Source organism: Aethina tumida, chromosome 3 (genome assembly GCF_024364675.1).
Source record: "Aethina tumida isolate Nest 87 chromosome 3, icAetTumi1.1, whole genome shotgun sequence".
Lineage (NCBI taxonomy): Eukaryota > Metazoa > Arthropoda > Insecta > Coleoptera > Nitidulidae > Aethina > Aethina tumida.
In genome coordinates, this window is record NC_065437.1 from 28,718,990 (window position 1) to 28,738,365 (window position 19,376).

The 19,376-nt window shown below is 29.4% G+C and overlaps 1 protein-coding gene across 2 annotated transcripts in view; it reads right to left on the reverse strand.

The window, feature by feature from the left end:
- The window catches only part of LOC109599970 (acetylcholine receptor subunit alpha-like), a 72,328-nt gene that overhangs the window by 32,017 nt on the left and 20,935 nt on the right, over positions 1-19,376 (reverse strand). For both annotated transcript variants that reach the window (XM_020016026.2, XM_020016025.2), the window contains exons 2-3: positions 15,955-16,048; positions 5,336-5,475 (exon numbers count right to left, since the gene is read on the reverse strand). In XM_020016026.2, coding sequence (XP_019871585.1) covers positions 5,336-5,475; positions 15,955-16,006 — 192 coding nt within the window. In that variant the 5' untranslated portion in view covers positions 16,007-16,048. The remainder of the gene's footprint in view (positions 1-5,335; positions 5,476-15,954; positions 16,049-19,376) is intronic.

A 19,376-nucleotide genomic window follows, 5' to 3' on the forward strand; every position in this document is an offset into this window, starting at 1 on the left:
AACAAGTCTTTAAAGCATGTTACGAGCAGCACTAAATAATTTTGTATTGAACGTGAATATGGTCGCTATAAGTCGTAACATATTTCCCATATTAAGTTTAAGTAGTTTATTTCATTATATTGTACATTGAGCTCGTAAAAAGTCCTATTTCCGGACAACTTTTGAATAAGACAACATATTAACTTCGAATAAAAATTATATAAATTATTGTAAATCTAATGAAATTTTGCTACAATGTTGACATATGCCGAATTGCCCAGTAACATATAGAAGCCATCAGCTATTTTTTAATGGAAAGTGTAGTCCTCTTACAACTCATTTAAAAGGTATTTTTGTTTTATTTAATGTTATTTTGCAAATACTTACAAAAATCACATTCAGAAGTATTACCAGAAAATTTGATATTTCAAAATACAATTAGTTATTATAGATTAATATTTATACAACTTTTAGGAAATAACATCTTTCTGAATATTTGTCAGATCTCAAAAGATCACGTAACCTAAGCTGTTATATACATTATCGTTTATATGTAGAGAAACAAATTAAAAAATATATTATTATTATTTTATTAAATGAATAATTCTTTGTTTTGTTAACTTAATTTTATAATTATTAAGTGTCTAAACATTTCGTACATTCAATTCATGCAAAATCACAGTCAAATTATATTGAAACTACTGAAATTAATTAAAAAAAGGTGTTTAAAAGTCATTAAAAGTAATGGATATGCTACTACATATTATATAAAGGAAGATTAAATGTACGTAAGTTTGTTATATTAGTTTTTTTTTGTTCTTCTTTTGAATTTGAATAAATACCTAACTAAACCCACTAATGAACAATTATATTGCCGTATTGTTGTTATCAAACATACTGCTTAACTGACAACAATATGGATATCTAACCGTACATTCTAATCAAGACAATTAAAAATTTCTAAAGTTACTTTACATATGAGCGATTCAGTCAGTCTTAACTAAATGTTTTTTAAAAATTGCTGACTTAGAGAAGTAATAAATTGAAGTAGTCTCAAAGACAACAAAATTTTAAAATTTAAATTTCTGATGGCTCGACGACATGAAAATTGAAACAATGAATTATTAATATCTTCCACATGTGTACAATTGTTAATGTGGAAAAAGTCTAAAAGGTTCAGTAAATTGGATATATCGAGTAAATGCAGAACACGTACTAAAAAAGACGTATGTGGGCAATTTTTTAGCCCTAGGCGCCACGATACGGTTTTTAAAAAACTGTTTTCGAGTATCATTAAATTATTATAACTTAGGGAGAAATTGGTTTAATAAAAGTTTGTAAAGTGTGTGTGGGAGTTAATTTTTAACTATTTTAATTAGTCGTTATACAACATAGGAACATGGATCGTGTAGATGAGGTACGAAATTTAATTAGCAGTTTTAAAGTTTTAATCTATATCTACTTATTTAACGAGGACGGACTAGCTTTTGTGTGTATTTTATAAATTAAAATTTACACACAGAATACTGAAAAGCTTACATACACTGAAAATGAGTAAGAAATAACATTTTTTTAAATATGTTTACTTAATGGATAATTATGGAGAATGGGTGATGTATCAACTCCTCCTAAAACAAACTTTATAGAAAACATTCAATAGATTATTAATCTAATACAATGAAAAATTTTACAATGTCTTAAGGCAACCGTTAATATTCCCCATCACGAACCAAACCCCTTACTTGTCTGTTTAGAAAGTTAAAGCCCGCAAGTTGCTTTAGACGCTGAATAAATTAATTAGAGTTGCAAATTACGTTGAAACTTTGATTTTCCTACATTGAAACCTAAATCTGTCGAATACTGTCTCCTTTGTATAAGAAGGAAAACATAAAACGTCGAGATCGCATTAAAATCACGTTGTTCCAGTTCAATTATCACGGTGGATGTCAACAAATAAATTCAGGATCTCGTACCGTTATTTGCGAGAGCTCAGGTGAGTGGTAGACTTTGTTATATCGCCCTTCGTTACGCGACAAATCGGGTAGTTATTGGTTAGTTTACGAGTCACGGATTTAGCTTTATTGAACGACACCTAAATCTGACCGGATGAAAGTAAATAACGACCAAAGTTGTTTTCAACTGGAGCATCATATTCACTATTTGGCTTAGTCGTAGCTTTCCACTGCATCTCTCAAATTTATAATGCACCGTCAACTAAACCGTGTCCCGCATTAACTCGAACAATCTCTGCTATTTATCATAAATTCAGGTTACTACTTATTTATTTCACGTGTTTAAACTCTGGTAAACTGGTAAAGTAGTAAATGTTTCAGTAGTCAAATGTCATAGTAGAACTATAAATAATACTTTAAATATATCATGTTACATAAAAGGTAATTTCTAAAACCTGAATTAAGTGTTTTGTGTTAAATACGGGTAATTAAACCATTTGAACGATGTCACAATGACTTGGAAGTAAAATGTAATTTATATGAATAACCCTCCTCTCAATAGCAAAACTGGAACGTGGTTAGCAACGTGATCTGTAGACGCGAGTGTAATCAAACGCTAATATTTCGATTTTCTTGTAATTCTCCGAGAATATATAGCGAAATGATGCCAGTCTGGTTCTGACTTTAAACGGTTTCACAAGCCAAATGCTGGAAAGGATTACTGTTGACAAATCTCGTTTTATATTACTCGCACACAAATGGATATTATTTAAGTTCTATTAAAAACTACTATTGAAATAAGGTTTTTTTAGGTTTACAGTAAGCAGGATCTTTTTAAAATGCAGTTAACCTATATTTTCTCCAAATGTTTCCATTATTACAATATAATATATCTAAAATTATTAATTATAAATATCGAATTACATTTAAGACTTTGGCAACATGTTGTTCATCCGAAATCCTTATTGAATTTTAACATAATTAATGAAAAATATTTGTAAGAATTTGAGGGTCAATGTCGTAAATCCTGGAGACAGAGCCAATATAAAATGCAATTTAAGTTTATTTGCTTTCTTGTTTTTCAACAAATATACCCCAATAAGGAAGAGCAATTAAAGTTCAGTCAATGAAAACTAAATCGTAAACACTATTCTGTTTCAACCATCTGAAGGTTAGTAAAAAACAAACAAAACTTCCAGTTCATAAAAATATAATAAAAATAAAATTTTTCATGTATACAATGATATTAGTTTTCTTTATTAAAATTTTTATTAAAATTGACAGAAATTGCAATTTACGTTTATCTGTTTCTTTTGGTACTATCGTTATTTTCCAGACGGAAAACATTTATTAAAGTGAATTAACAGAATAAAAAATAAATTGGCTCTTGTCAAGAATATTATTTTACATCGAAAACCAGTTTAACATACAGCTATAAAAATCGGCATATGGTTTTCAAATTTGAATATAAATTGAAGAAGAAATTTATGTATTTACCATTTAGTTTTAAAATAACATATTTTTATTTTAAAAAATACCTGAAATTTAAGGGAAAAAGAAAAAGCATTATATCTTTTAAGTTGAATAAAAAGCTCACATTTAAATTTTTTTAAGAACCTTATAAATTTACAAACGGTTACATTAATTGTTTGACCTCTTGTTAAGTAGTCAATATGTAAGATCCACGTTGCAGTCATCAATATCTTTCTTCAATTATGTACTGTTCTACCAAGTTTACAAGTTATCTCGTCCAGACGGACGAGAATTGTCGTAATCAATAATTTGCATTGTGTGCATAGAGAAAATTGGCAATTGTCAAACGGCTAATTGTATTATCTTCACTTAATTTACGTTGAATCCATTTGTCCAGCTTTGTGTTGAAATTCTTCGCATGAAGTGTCTTTCTAGTGGTTGATTCATTTAATATATGTATTTTCCTTGTGCAACAAATGTAAGAATTAAAAGTAATTTATATAAAATAGTCACAATGAAATAGATATCAATATTTAAAATGCAAAGAGTTCGCATATTTTTTGAGATAACTATATATAATCTTGTACGCTTTATTTACACAATACAGTACATTTTAATATAATAAACTTCTTTATTATTTATTCAATATCTATAGGAAAACTAAAATAATTCATATTGATATTGATTCGGAAACATTATGTTCCTGGAAGACCTATTGTTGAAAGAAGATAACATATCTCAATCGAGAGTTGTTGCACTTCTGCAAGAAGGTCGCTCGCAGAGGTGCATAGCAAACTTGCTCCACATCACAGTTATGGAATTGGTGCAGAGAAATTGGTATCAATCGCAGGAGACCATATACTGCTCGTCAGAGACTGACCACTCCTCGAGAAGATCAACATTTGGTCAGATGTCACTTTTAGATCGAACAATTAGGAATCATACACTTTATGGGGACAGGGAAACATTTATCGTTCTCAAACCGTACGTAACGGACTTCATTAAGCTAATTTTTATTCAAGATGTGCAGCTCTTGTTTATGAATTACATAGAGCACACAGAGGAATAAGAAGAAACTTCTGTAATAAACACATTAACTGGAACTTAAACTAATGGTATCAGTTTATTTTTACAGATGAATCCAGGTTTTGTTTAAAATCAAATGACGCACAAAAAGAGTCTTTAGACGCTAAAGTGAACGATACTTGAATTCAACTGTGGCTGAGAGAAGAGCTTTTGGACGAGGATTTGTAATGATATAGAGCGGTAAAACTTCAATCCGACGTCAGCGATACATTGAGGATATTCTGATTACCTTTCATGAATCAGTATGGAACAAATTTTACTTTACAACAAGATAATGTAAGACCACAATCATCATTTCTTGGGACATTCTAGGGTGACGCATAAGAAATCTGGAACCTTCAAATAACCATCAAGAATTAGCTCAACAGTTTCAGATAAATTGAAACAATGTACTCCAAGACTTGATTCACTGGTTGATACAGTCAATGCCTCAACGTTGCGCTGAAGAAGTAGAGAAGGACTTATCTTTAATTTTTCGACATTTTATAATGTTACATTAATTTGAATTTTACCACATATTTTCATTTTTGTTATGTACTATGATTAAATTCTGTAATTCAGTTGTTTTTATATGGGTGTTAGCTATAAATGATGAAAATTTTATTTCGATATATTTCGTAAATAAAAACTTACAAACTGTTTTTGAAGTGATATCTATTTCATTCTGAATAGTCTAGTATACTTATATATAAAATTTACTTATTTTTATTAAATTATTCTACTAATGAAAAAAAAAAAACTAAACTAAATGTTATACGAAAAGAGTGATAAAAGTTTCACATCTTGTACCCATCAAAATTGCCACGATAAACACGGGATAAAACTTACGGACATTTGATACTTACAACATCGATAAGTTGGGATAATTTGAGCTTAATCTTAACTGTGAGGGCATCTGTAACGTTGATGACGGGACGCACCAATTTATTATAGTTTGACAGGAGATCATCGTAAAGTCGTTTGGCGTCTGGATTACCGGAACATCCTGGAAAAAAGGCACATTTTATATTCCCAGTCTGATTATATTTCATTGTTGGCTGTAATTAATGGTAAGGATCTACATAAACTTTCCATTAAGCTGGAATAAATTTACATGGGGGAATAAATCAAAATTTGGTGTCGTTTATATTAAGTATTAGGCCGATTTCGGATGATTAATAATCGTTATTTCCCGATCAACGTGCACTTAACTACAAAAACAATTGGTATCCCAAAATGTTTGTATTTTCTCAAAGTATAATTGTTGTTAATTTGTAAAGTTAAATGAAAACACTTCTTAATGTTATGTGAATGTTCACGTGAGAGATTATTTTAAATTAACCAGGGGACAAGTTCAGTGAAAAGATATGCCACATATACCCATGGGACGGAAGTTCTATTTAGTGAGAATATACTGAAGAAACAGTGTAATTTCCTACAAAATGCAGTTGGAGTACATATGCAATTTCGTCATCATCTTCGTAACATCTAGTTTCGTCTAATTGGGACATACCAACAGGCACCAACAGTAAAGTTCAATATTTTAATTTCAGAATATAATAAAATTTATTATACTTCCGGCGACGTCAAATGCAATATGGTAAACCTATTACGTGCCATATTTAAATGGGATCATTGTATAAATCATACAAACCGTGGGGGTAAAAACTGTATGAAAAATATCAGACAAAACTTTTACTTCCGTATCGAATCCATATATACTACTATTGACAGCAGGAAACTGTGGTATCAATTTAAAAGACTATGTCTATCAAGGAAACATGCAACCGCAGATTCTATATTTTTCTGGTCTCGTTCCAAAATAAAACTACTGAAATGTGTGCTTTTTTATCAATGCAATTTTAATAACTATCTTTGGGAGCCGTTCAATTAAGATGCTAAATGGATCAGGACTTCGGAATTTAACAGATTTATGAATGAGTTACTTTTAAATTATAAAGTTTTTAAAAGGAAACATCTGCAAGTTCGAATATTCTAATTTTAATATCAATATAAATGGATGAGAAACTTTTTTAAAATTACTATTTCATGCACGGACGCCTTTTCAGAATGAGTTCTTTAACTAAGGGAGACAAATATTGAACAAGTAAGATGGCAGTGGAAGATAATGATAATGGATTTCTTTAAATTATTTTTGTTTGAGATGAAAAATCTGGAAACCTTAGCAGTTTACACAACAATTCGCCGAACTCAGCGGGAAGTATACGAAATTACAGAACTTAAATTCGATGTTGTTATTGTATTATTTGGAGCCTTTTATTTTAATAAATAATTCGTTTCAATTACGTTCCTATGTTATACGATATTTGAAAGAACTCAGTACAAACAACAAAGGGAACTTGTAATTAAAAATTAAATATTGTGCAGGAATATGCTTGAAAACAAATTCTTTATAGTACAGGAAAACATTTGAAGTAACAAATTTTGTTTGAATGTAGGTTGAAAAATTTTACAATTCAACTTAAATATTTTACACCACTCACTGCGGAAGTCATTGCGTATTTGAAGCTCAAATCTTAAATCCGATGCTCTTATTATTTACGACAGGAAATTAATGTTTCTTGAATTGTCTTGGAGTTAATAACAAACATACACACAACTGTCATACAACAGTATTAAGTGCCGGAAACAGTAATTTACATTTTTAATGTTCAACTTTAGAATAACATAATTGTGAATATTGAGGGAAACTTCAATCTCAGATCAAAATTAATTCGTATTACGTAAAAAATGGAGTAGCATCAAAAATCAATAATAATCACATAAAGAAATATCCGTACTATATGGAGGATGATTTAGAACTCATTTAACATTTTGAAGCACCTTTTGAGTCTTTAACTAGTATTGCATTTCCATGACGAAGCGGACTGCCTTTTCTATTGAGCTAAAAAGTTTGTCTCAATTTGCAAGCAACACATTGACTTTTTGGCCTCTTGAAAGTAAAATTCTCTTCGCAATCTATCATATGGTAGATTCATCAAAATCTTTCTTGGGTTAAGACTTTTTTCAATTACTATTAATCTGGTGTAATAGCTTCAACCATTGGAATTGCTCATATCAGCTAGCATGTATCAATGCTATCGATAAAAGGTTTATTTACTTAGCATGTAGCAAAAGAATTGGCAAACGGTTTATTATAACAAGTATATTATTAAAGCTTGATTTGTCGTAGTAACTGGCACCTTGGAAAAAAAATCAAAGTTAGTTTTGATGACAAAAAATAAATAATAATCATATTGAGAAATATCTGAACTACTTGGAGGATAATGTAAAACTTCTCATTTAACATTTTGAAGCTTCCTTCCTTGACTCTCAATTAATATATGTTGTCTCGTGTTGATGTGAAGAAACACACATAATAAACACATATTGACTAATGAAATTAGGATATAAGTAAGTTTTCCATGAAAATTTTACCACTAAGTTATCAATATCTCTCTTGGATTAAGGCTTTTTCTTTCCTAAGTAGTTGTCGAATAGTTTCAATACTCATTCGAACCCCTTCTACATTTTCTTATTGGGACTGTAAACTTCTTATGGTTACATACTGTTGTCTCAAAGTTAAAAGTTTCAAAAAACAATCTTGAACAGAAGTTCTAGCACGTTTTCTACCCTGATCTGGTCTCCTAGTATGGTCACCAATCTCCATGTATCGTTGTAAGATGATGTATGGGATATACCAAATCTTTCGGCTATTATACGGTAAGTCCAACCTTCTACCACTAAAAAAACCACCTGGGCACACTCATCGCGAGTCAAATTCCTATATTGTCGATGCAATTAGCAAAAATAAAAAGAAAATGATAAATGAGTTGTAACGAAACGTCGTGCCGCGACGATAGTTTCGCCTGTTGTACCAATTTACCAAAATCGGTATATTTCAAGTAACAAAAAAACTAAATATCTTGTGAAAGCGTTTATACACTTTTGAAAAGTCATTTTCAAAGTTTATACAAACAAAGTACTATTTACTTAAATAGAAAATTAATTTGTAAAATTATAGGTGGTGCGTTAATTTATTGGAACACTTTATATTTCTCGAAGATGTTTAAATTATGTCAGCTTGTCTAACAAGGCTATAAACCAAAATTTTCACATTTAAAAATATTGTTTTTAACGACCATTTGTTATTAAGTTGTAAATAACAACTTCATCATTGGAACAACATTTATTGAATTCTGTTTAGATCAGGTCAATTTAAGCAAATGACAAAAACCCTATATATAACAGACGTGCTTTCTTACATTTTAAATGTAACTGGCTCTAAATTTTATTCCTATCAACATCCTGCGTTGTATTTTTTTCCGTATTCGTTCCCTTCTCATGTAATATTTCGCCGGTACCCGACAAAAAAGGTTGTAGATGTGCCGTTCCGATTAACTTTTAAAGACTAACGATTTTCGGATGAAATGTTTTCGTAACCGAGTGCGTCAACCTGAAAATTGTATGTAACGATCTTTTTAAGATGGAGTTGAGATCACGTATCGCCCTACCATACCATACCTTAAATGACGCGTATCAGCTATCTGACATAATCTTCTATTGAATTTTTTATAAGCGTAAATACGAGGATGACATCGGCAAGAACAGTCGGGTAGATAAGGCCGTCTTGCTAAGGTCAAAGTTATACGGATATAGTTATTAGCGGGGCGAAGTTGCCTGTGAGTATATCGTCACCTTTGATAAGAGTGTCTGATGACGGGTAATGAGAACCTGATAAGACGATTACATGGTTAAATGTAACTCATATCAAAAGATAATTATATATTGATTATGCATAAAGCCGGCTTTATTTAAGTTAGTTCGGAACCTATAGCAAAACATAGATAGACCATTAATTAGAAATAGCTTCGATCAAAGTTAGATTATTACGCCTCGGTTTAGCAATTACCTAATTTAATGCGACATTACGAAATAATGTCGCAAATGTGTATAAAATAATATTTTACGACATAACGCCATTAACATTTACCTTTCAAATCGGCATAAAACAAGCGTGAAAGAACAAACTTGAAATCAATTAATTAGAAAATCTTTATTAGCACCCACCATTGTGATAATTTACTTCAAAGGAGTTCGATGTAATGAATGCACCCTTATTATGAGATAACGATTTTAAATATTCAAAATTCCAAGACAAAAGCCACCGGAGCAAAAATCGATTGTTGAGTATTGTTCTTCGAGAGTCTGTCGTTTCGACAATGGGGAATTTTATTGGCAGTTTAAATTAATTGAATTATTATTGACCGTATTTTTTATTATAAGTATATCAACCTATAATTACGGGGGTCGTTATTTTACATTTCATTGCAGACAAGCGTGGTTAGTTAATTTCAATCGAGTGCTTCCCATAAACTGCCATTAGAAACACAATTATAAAACACATTTGGCAGAAATTATTAGCTGTTTAACGCAGTCATTAGCTAATATCCGGCATTAAATGTACACTAAAGCTTTTGTGTTTAATTGAAAAAGTCGTCCCGGCTCCTGTGTCTAGGGAATAGGTCCAATGGTAATACATTGCTGCGGTTTCAGTGGTCCGGCTTTGCATTACTACAAAGGTACGGGATATTTGTCACTAAGAGCGAAGTGGTTGCTCAAAACCCGTTCCGACCCAATATTATTTGGACGTAAACATTTAATTATTTCATTCCTGCATCATTGATTTGTAGTGCTCGTGTCTGTGAAGACTATTTCTATCAGTGTTTGGTGAGGATCCAATAACACCGACATAATTTGAAGGCGTGCCAGGATGGCCACATTTAGGTTGACGATCATCTCTATCGAATTAATGTGAATACGTTAGAGGAATAATGCGGTACAAGTTTCCAATAATAAAATTGAAACACCGGATTCATGATTGCTTTTGTCTATCATAGTACAATGAGTATACGGTCACTTCAGCGATCTCATTTTATGCCGATAACACAAGTGTAAACTTGCCCTATTCTTTTATTATGTTCTGTACCAGTAATTGTTGATATCAATTTAATTTAATTTAATACAGGCAATTGTTTGAATCGCATTCATTGTTTCAATAAAAGTATGTAATACATTCTAAAAATACAATTTTTAACAAATATCCAAAAATATCCATTTATCATTTTCATCAACTACAGAATTTTGGAACGATAACTTCTTCATCTATTTACCATTTTGTCTGGTTTATTGAGAATAATTTTTTATATAGAACCATATTATATATTATTGCATACTACAAAATGTATTCAAACTGGACAAAAAATCTGATTTTATCCGTTTAATTAAGTATAAGTTATTTTTTAATAAATCATGTAATAAATTACTATAAATACTGAACAAATTTTAAAAGGAGTATTCTGATTCCATTAACAGATTATTTAATTAAATATATTGTAGTTTTTAAAATTAAATGATAAATTTAAGTACATTGAATATTTTTTAAATAAAAAGCACTGCTGAATATCTGTCTGTTAACATATTTCATTTTTCTATGTTTTTATTATATATTTATTTTTAAAAAACTTATACATGATTAAACAGAAAAAACTGTAGATAGAATAAGGCTTTTTCCTCAAAATATATATATATATAATAAGAAATTGTACATTATAAAATAATTTATAATAAAGGTTTGTATAAAAAACTTATACTCAGTTTATACAACGAACGCCAATGTCGAGTTTATAAATCCAGCTGCAGTTCAACATTGGACGCCGACGTGAACGCGAACACCAACGTCGAGTTTATAAATTCAGCGATAGTTCAACATTGAACGCCAACGCCGACGCGGACGCCAACGCTGAAATGTTGTCTCTTTTTTAAAAAATACTATGTTATAAATTATTGTATACTGTATAACTTTTTAAAGAAAACTGCAAAAATTCTGATTATTATTTACATTTTTATCTATGAATTAAATTTATTTAAATTAATTATTTATTATTTCTATAAAAAGTATAATTTTTAAATGCAATTCCGGTAAAAGTTCTACGCAGTGAATAATCAGTTTAATATATAAAGTATTATAAATTAAACTAAATGTTGTACAGTTTAATATTATAGAAAACAATACATACAAAACTCAAAACGTAAAAAAAAGAATGGAATGAAATAACTGAAGAATTTTTTAAATTTCAGTAATTTATGTTACTGTAAACATTGTTGTTTCAGCTTGTAAAAAAACCATAAAGGACGCTCCATTAAAATCACTGAGTCAACAAAAAACTTTTTATTAAGCAAATAAATGTAAATTAAATGTTTTAAACAAATAACTGATTATACATCATTTTATTGAGCAAATTTTAACGTAAATTCCAGTTATTCTTTGTTATCTAAACATTATAATTCAACGATTTTTTATATTCTTATTCGTCTGGAACAAATAAATAAATGAATTGACTAGCGGAATTTACAATCGATTTACATTGTTAAAATAGTTCCTCCCATAGGTCTAAATACCGCTAAAGCGTACCTTAATAGAACACACATAATAGCTGTCACCTATGTTTGTTGGGTACATTAATCACCCAGGAATTCCCCAAGCATGTATATTGAAACATTTAAAATTCAAATTTACATTCCCCCATGGATCGTCAATTGTACACAGGGAAATAAACATCTAAAGCCCGCACGTTGCTTTTAACCATATATTTTTTTAGTTCACATTTTATAAAATTTTACGTTTTTCCGACAACGTGGAGCAAGTAAATTGTTTAAATTATAAAACTAATTGTAAGAGCCTGACAAACACTTTTGCACTAATTGTAAATTACGCTGCCAGTTTTAATTACATTTCCATGAAATTAACGATAAGTTAGTTGCGTGTGGACCGTCGTTACATTCTGAATTGTCAGCAAAATGTTTCCGATGGGCATTTTCTTTTGCACGTGTGTAATTGACCACTAGTCACAGTTACCACATTGATCCCTTCGGACTAAACTTTTTATCTCGGTGAATGAAATTGAAACATATTTAATTTTTTACTAGCTAGAAACTATTAAATATTAATTTTATTCGTATGAGGCCCATGGAATTCAGTAATATACCATTTAAATATTAATAAAGTTGAGATACGAGGGCAGTCCCAAAAGTACCGGACCTACTACAAAAAAATTCGGAAAAAAAGCTTTATTTCCACATTCCACTTACACTTTTTTGCGATAACTTCGATTCCCTGTTTATAGTGAGAAACAAAAAACAACCAATATACGAAACTGTCCGACGCCGAAGAGGGTGTGTGAGGAAACAATTTCAACTTTAATCATTGATTTTGGCCACAGCAATAACGGATATGTGAATCAACGCATTGTCTTGATGGAATAATACTTCCCTTTTCCATAAATGCTTCAGTTTTTCATTAATTTCGTCACTGTAACCTCCCACTTTATTGTTCGTCTTTGGAATTCCTACAGTCTTGTTTACACTTCACCACTCAATATTTTATTTTTCTAACAGTCTCTATTGGTTAGTTAGACCTTTCAAGTGAAAGTATTGAATCACCAGTTCTCCATGTATACAAAATTCACCTATGATGTTACTTATTAAAAGCTGTCAAATAAATACTAATTAATTTACCATCTTGAAACTTGAGACTGTAACTTTTTAAAATTACTTCTTTTCATCAGAGTAATTAAATAACTTCCACACGTCAGATCGTACACATTTAGAACTACCATCATATTTGTAAGAGCATTTTCTTTATTCTCTTGCAAAGGAGTTTGATGTCTTTGATTTAATTTCCTCAATCCGGTATTATACTTTATATTGTCTACCATTTAAAATTCGATTTTGTTCTTAAAATTAATTGAACTACATTGTCTATTTTTAAACCGTTAGATTGTGAAAAGTAAAGTGCTCACTACAGGAAGTCAATTATTCAGCGCAGATTTTAGTTAAACAGAAAAAAAAACTTGTTTCGATTAAACTCTCCAAATTAGTGACCTTTTCTCACGTAATCTCCCTTTAGGATCCGAATAAATAACAAGGTTTTCTCGAGACGTCGATACCGGAATATCGAGATTCCTAAAACGGATATGAAGGAAATACCTCATTAAGATAGAAACTTAGACGCGGGCCCCACTTAGAGTTAAAATGTTTGATCCAATTTCTGCCGAGTGTACCGCATCAATATATCGACAACAAAATTTATTAAAGACAACATTTCATTCTCGACTGTCACGTCTAATTTAATTGGTGTACTCCGGAGTAATTTAATAATCAATTTAATCCAAATGGCAAACTTTATAATACCGTTATAGCTTTACCTAAGCAGTTATACAGTTAGCACGGTGGTAATTATTAATGTAATCCATATTCTATTCATGTTGGTTTGGACGTGTATACAATTCGCGTAAGATAACAATTGAATTTGCTTTGTTTCTTGTCGTGTTTAATAAAGGAATTACAGAATTTCATTGATTTTTGTTTTATTTCGATTTTCACCATATACTAACAAGAGAAAATAGGATATTAATTTTATACTTGGCATGCTTTTCAATATCTTTTTAATAAAAATTGTCACAAACAGAACACTAAATTTGTTCCAATATTATTGTCCGAAGTTTTTTATCGCAGTTTCAGAATCAAATGTTTTGAATTTAAATTGTCAAAATATTTCAATCTAAAACATAATTAAAATAATTTTGGATAATATTATTAAGTATTTATAATCAACATTTTAAAAATTAACTCTATTTATAAAATATATTTCAAATTTGGTAATATACCTTATCTTGAATAATATTTTCAGAATGTTATAGAAAATATTTAATGTAATTTATTATTAAGTATATTCTAAAATCTCAATATGTAAATTATCTCTATATTAAAAAAATAATTTGTTTTTTAACAAAGTTTCTAGCCAATATTGTGTAAATTATTCCAATATTTATAATTTAATTTTTACAATTTATTTTCAGTCAAAATGTTACTTTATTTAAATATTATGAACAAAATATTTAATATAATTTATTATTTAATACAATATAAAATCTTATTTTATAATTTATTTCCATATTGAGACATTTTAATTTAATATTTTTAACAAGATTTCTAATCAATATTTTAAAAATTAAATATATTCATTTATCATCTTATCTTTGTAATTTGTCTCTACATCAAACGTTTTTTAGCAATATTTGTAACCAATATTTTAAAAAATAATTATATTTAATAATAAAATAGACATATATCAAATTTGATAAAATATAACTAATTGAAAATAATTCTAAATAATATTTTCATCAGTAAAAATATTATAAAACATATTTTATTTAATTGGTGTAAACAAAATATAACTCATATCAAATTTAGCAATATATTTGAAAATAATTCTGATTAATATAATTTCAATCAGTCAAAATGTAATAGAAAATATTTTATTTAACTATTATAAACGAAAGATAAAATTTATTATTTAATACGTTGTAAAATGCACTTTATCTTATTCAGTTATGAAAGGCTTATTATCAGTAGCAAAATAATAAAAACAAAAGTCTGCTGAATTTAATTTAATAAAAAATTATTCATCTATGTAACGTTAAAAATTGAAATAAATATAATATTTTTATAATATGAATATATTTTATATAAAACAAAATATAAACAATATATGTTAATAATATATATATGTAAGTCACGTGTAAAATGTTATACAGAAATAAATCTGATACAAAACAATGTTTACAGTGTACAATAATATAATAATACTTTATCTATTATTTAATCTTAAAATAAATAAAATAAATAACTTATTGGAGCCAAATTTAATTAGATATTTTTGTATACAAAATTGTCAACATACCTATATTGTCCCAAAAATACATAATTTATCACCTGATTGTAATATCTCACAATAAGCCATTGTGAATATTTATTGGTCGTAAGGTAGTTCACACTGCACAGCAGCACGCTTCCACATACCTGTACAATCTATAAACATTATGAAAATTTACTTTACCAGCTTTGGAAATGAAATAGGTGTTGAGTACCCTCTACACGATAATTAAATCGATTTAATGCACAAGTAGTTTCCTTACCAAATTATATATAATCCGTTTTATGTTGAATATTAGACTGTTAAGCGTGATTTTAATTACAAACTAAAACTATATGAAACTTCTATTATGATAATCAATATTTGTCAGATAATTTTAATATGTGATACCTTTAATATAGACTACAAATTTCGTAAATCGTGTGAGAAACAATGTTCACCTATAGTTTCAGCCATATCCGTAGTAAGAAGTATCGAGCCATAAACTTTTAAGGCGAATAAAAAGCAGCGTTTTAGCAGTAAAGAAAGTTAAAGTGCTCTTATAGGCATAATGCTGCTCCTCACAGCAAACTCAGATACAATCTAAAAGAGGTTAGCCGAGTGTACTGGCTAATAACACTTTATCGACTGTTATTTATTTTCATGGTTAACGTGATTTCGAATTCCGACAATAAAATTAGCTTTTAAATATGGCGATTATGAATTTACCTGACACGAGCACTAGCACGATCCACATGATCCCGACCAGGCTCTTCATCATGTGATTGTCGCGTCATCTCCACATGCCGGCTTCTTCTTTTCTCTGCAACAATAAAAATTAATTAAATTCACATGTTAATTTGTATATTAATTTTCATCAACGGCGCATTCGCCATTAATTCAATAAAATTACTGTGATACTATATATGCACTGTTCCAAGAAATTAACGCACCGCACCAAAAATAAACATAAACACTCATTGTTTTTTTATTTTTATTTGAAAATGTCACAACAAATTTTAAAAATTTTCTAAAAAAGATTAAGTTTGGTGTTTATAAAAAATAAAAATTTGAACTTATTATGGGATGTGTCCACCTCCACTACAAATAACAGTCTCATTTCTCTTGTTCATACTCAAAATCTGGTTTCGATTATCATTTAGAACAAATTTCTTCAAATTTGGAGTAGAAGATGTTCCACAGTGTTATTCGTACTTACTTCGTTATTGTCCCAGATATGTTCTATTGAATTAAGGTCTAGTGTACGAGGTGGCCAGGTATTAATCTCAAATTAATTTCGGACAACATGGGCTGTAGGTGATTGAGCATTATCCTGCATTATTAAAAAAAAGGGTTGCAAATTACCTTCCCTAAGTCGTCGAATATTTATTTGACATCATGTACGTTTTCTAACTGAGTTTGTGAACTTCTTGTAGTCATAAACTATTTTCCCAAAGTTAAAAGTCTCAAAAAACTATCCTGAGCAGGAATTGTAGCATGATTTCTGGGTGCACCCATATACGAAAGTGTTGAAAATAATTAATTATAAATTTGTCAGTAAAACCTAAAATGGAAATATATAAAATGTTTTATGCCAAATCAAATATTGAACATTTATTGAACTCTCATTTCACATTAGTAATGGATAATTAAACATTCATGCAAGTATTTATATTATTATTCAAACATTAGATTTATTAGTTCCATAATTTCATTAAAATGTATGTTCACTTTAACACCTACATTATTAATGTTTCTAGATGCATTAACAAAATCGATATATCCATGTAAACGTTGAAAATATTTTACTCTTAATTAAACACGATCAAAATTAAATATTCAAAGGTAACAAATAAAAATAAGTTAACTCGCTTCGTCAAATTTTAAACAATTTTGTACGTTTGTTATATAACTATCGTAATTTGGTCACAATTACAATAATGTACGAAAAATTACCATGAAAAAAATACGCCATCCATTAGACCAAGAGATATTAATTATTCTCTATGTAGTAAAGTGCGCCATTAAAACGTCCATTCATTTCCTCAAGTGGTGTTGTATTTCTTCATGTAAAATCGGAGAGGCCAATTCTCTTTACGATGCCGTTTGCGTTCAAATCCACATTGCGATTTGACTGGTTCCAGCCGGCATTGTATTTGATCCGACACCAGGCTGAATTTATAACCGCATTTACTACATAATTGCAGACGAAAATTTTGATTTATCGTGCTTAAATCTAAAACATCATTAATGCACCATAACTAACGGCGGTTTGCCAAGATTACTATTCAAATCAATGTTATATTGTTCAAGATGCATGCAAGTGACACAGTTTTCATTAATTACTGCAACGCTCCTGATGAAACTGCTTCGGAACAATAAAAATCCCAAGCATTTCAAATTTATTGATGATCATTTATTTTTATGATTTTGGATGCTGGCAAAAAAGTTTTCACTGCCCTGGGTATACGTTTTAAGGAAATTAATTACAATCGGACCCTTTTCTATAAATTCGGAGGGTTGCTTTTTGCTACAGTCGGATTAATTATGCTAACATGATTTTACTTTCACAATAGTCTTATAACAGATCGTTTCCATTAATAGCTTTCAATATTTGATTAGCACTTTGAATTCAAATGCTGATTGTTGGAAACAGTCGATAATTATTTATTATATTAATATTGTGCCGTCGGATAAATCTGCGATAAATCATGATCCGGGAACGTAATTAAACCGTATGGTGTAGTAAATCCGGAATGGTGTTGGATCAGGAAAAGCGGTTGGCTCAATCAAAATTCGCTGGTAGTTTGGTGGAATTACATAATTTAGTTCATATTGTGGCGTTATGTCGTTACATGTCAAATAATTGTATTATTGGAGAGATAAATTGATTATAACTATTACTTCATATGTAATATTAAATGTGTAATTTAAATTTATTATGTTAAAATTTTTAAGTGTTTTAAGTTCATTAAAAGTATATATATTAACAAGTATATTAAAAAGATAGAAGTTTTTTTTTTTTTAATTTATTAATTTTTGTACCTGAAATGTGTAATTGATGTAAAATATATTAAATACAATAAATTAATTAAAAAGTCATAGGATTTTTTTTTACTTTGTGTTATGTAAATTAATGTGAAAAACATAAAACAACATAAAATAATATTCCTGTACTGATACACATAGTTTCTCTAAAAAGTTGTAGAAGCATTTATTTTCATTTATTTTATCATCAATATTGATTATTAGTATTTTTGTAAATTTATTAGCAAAAATCTTATGGAGGATATCAATACTTAATTGAAAAATGTTAATAAACAAATTAAAGGGTGGGTTATGAAGAATTTTATTACATTTATTTTATCAGTATTGTTAAAATCTGTAATGTAAATTTATTACCAAAAATTTACACTACTTATTCATTTTTAAACGTAATTGATATAAAAAAAATATAGAAAAACATGTTTTATTTCTTTTAAAACTTATAATGCAAAACTTTTTTTGTTCCAGAAATATTTAATGTAAATTAATTAATATAAAAGCTATTGATTGTTTCCTAATTAGGTTAAAATCATAATTAAAATATAAATTAATTAAAAAATTATCAGTTTTGATAATCTACTTTTAGTAGTTTTGTTTCAAAAATGTAAACTTAACGTTAAACTTATTTACCGTCTTAAAACTTGATTTTAAAACAAAAAAAAAAAAACAAAATATTGAACGTTTCCTACCCCGAAGGGAGGGAAACGGTTATTTCAGGTCTTGCCAAAGGCTTGACCTATCGGAGATTACCTACCGCATCTTTCATGCATATTTACCCAAAGTTACCAAATTCAGGCCTCAGTCCTGGCCGAAGGAGGGGATTTTCCCCACCACTTGGCCTTCATGGTGCCGGGTAGCACGCACCGCTTAGGTCCGTGAGTCGTTAGTACATGTTCCGATTTAAGCCGGCAAGGGCTTGCTCAGGTCAAGCCTTTGGCAAGACCTGAAATAACCGTTTCCCTCCCTTCGGGGTAGGAAACGTTCAATATTTCAGTTCTGTGCCTTTGGCTTGACCTATCGGAGAGATGTTTAGTTTCTGCCGGCACCTCTCGCGTACTGTGACCCTGAAAAGAATTACCCCTATCGACCTTAACTACTTGCAAATA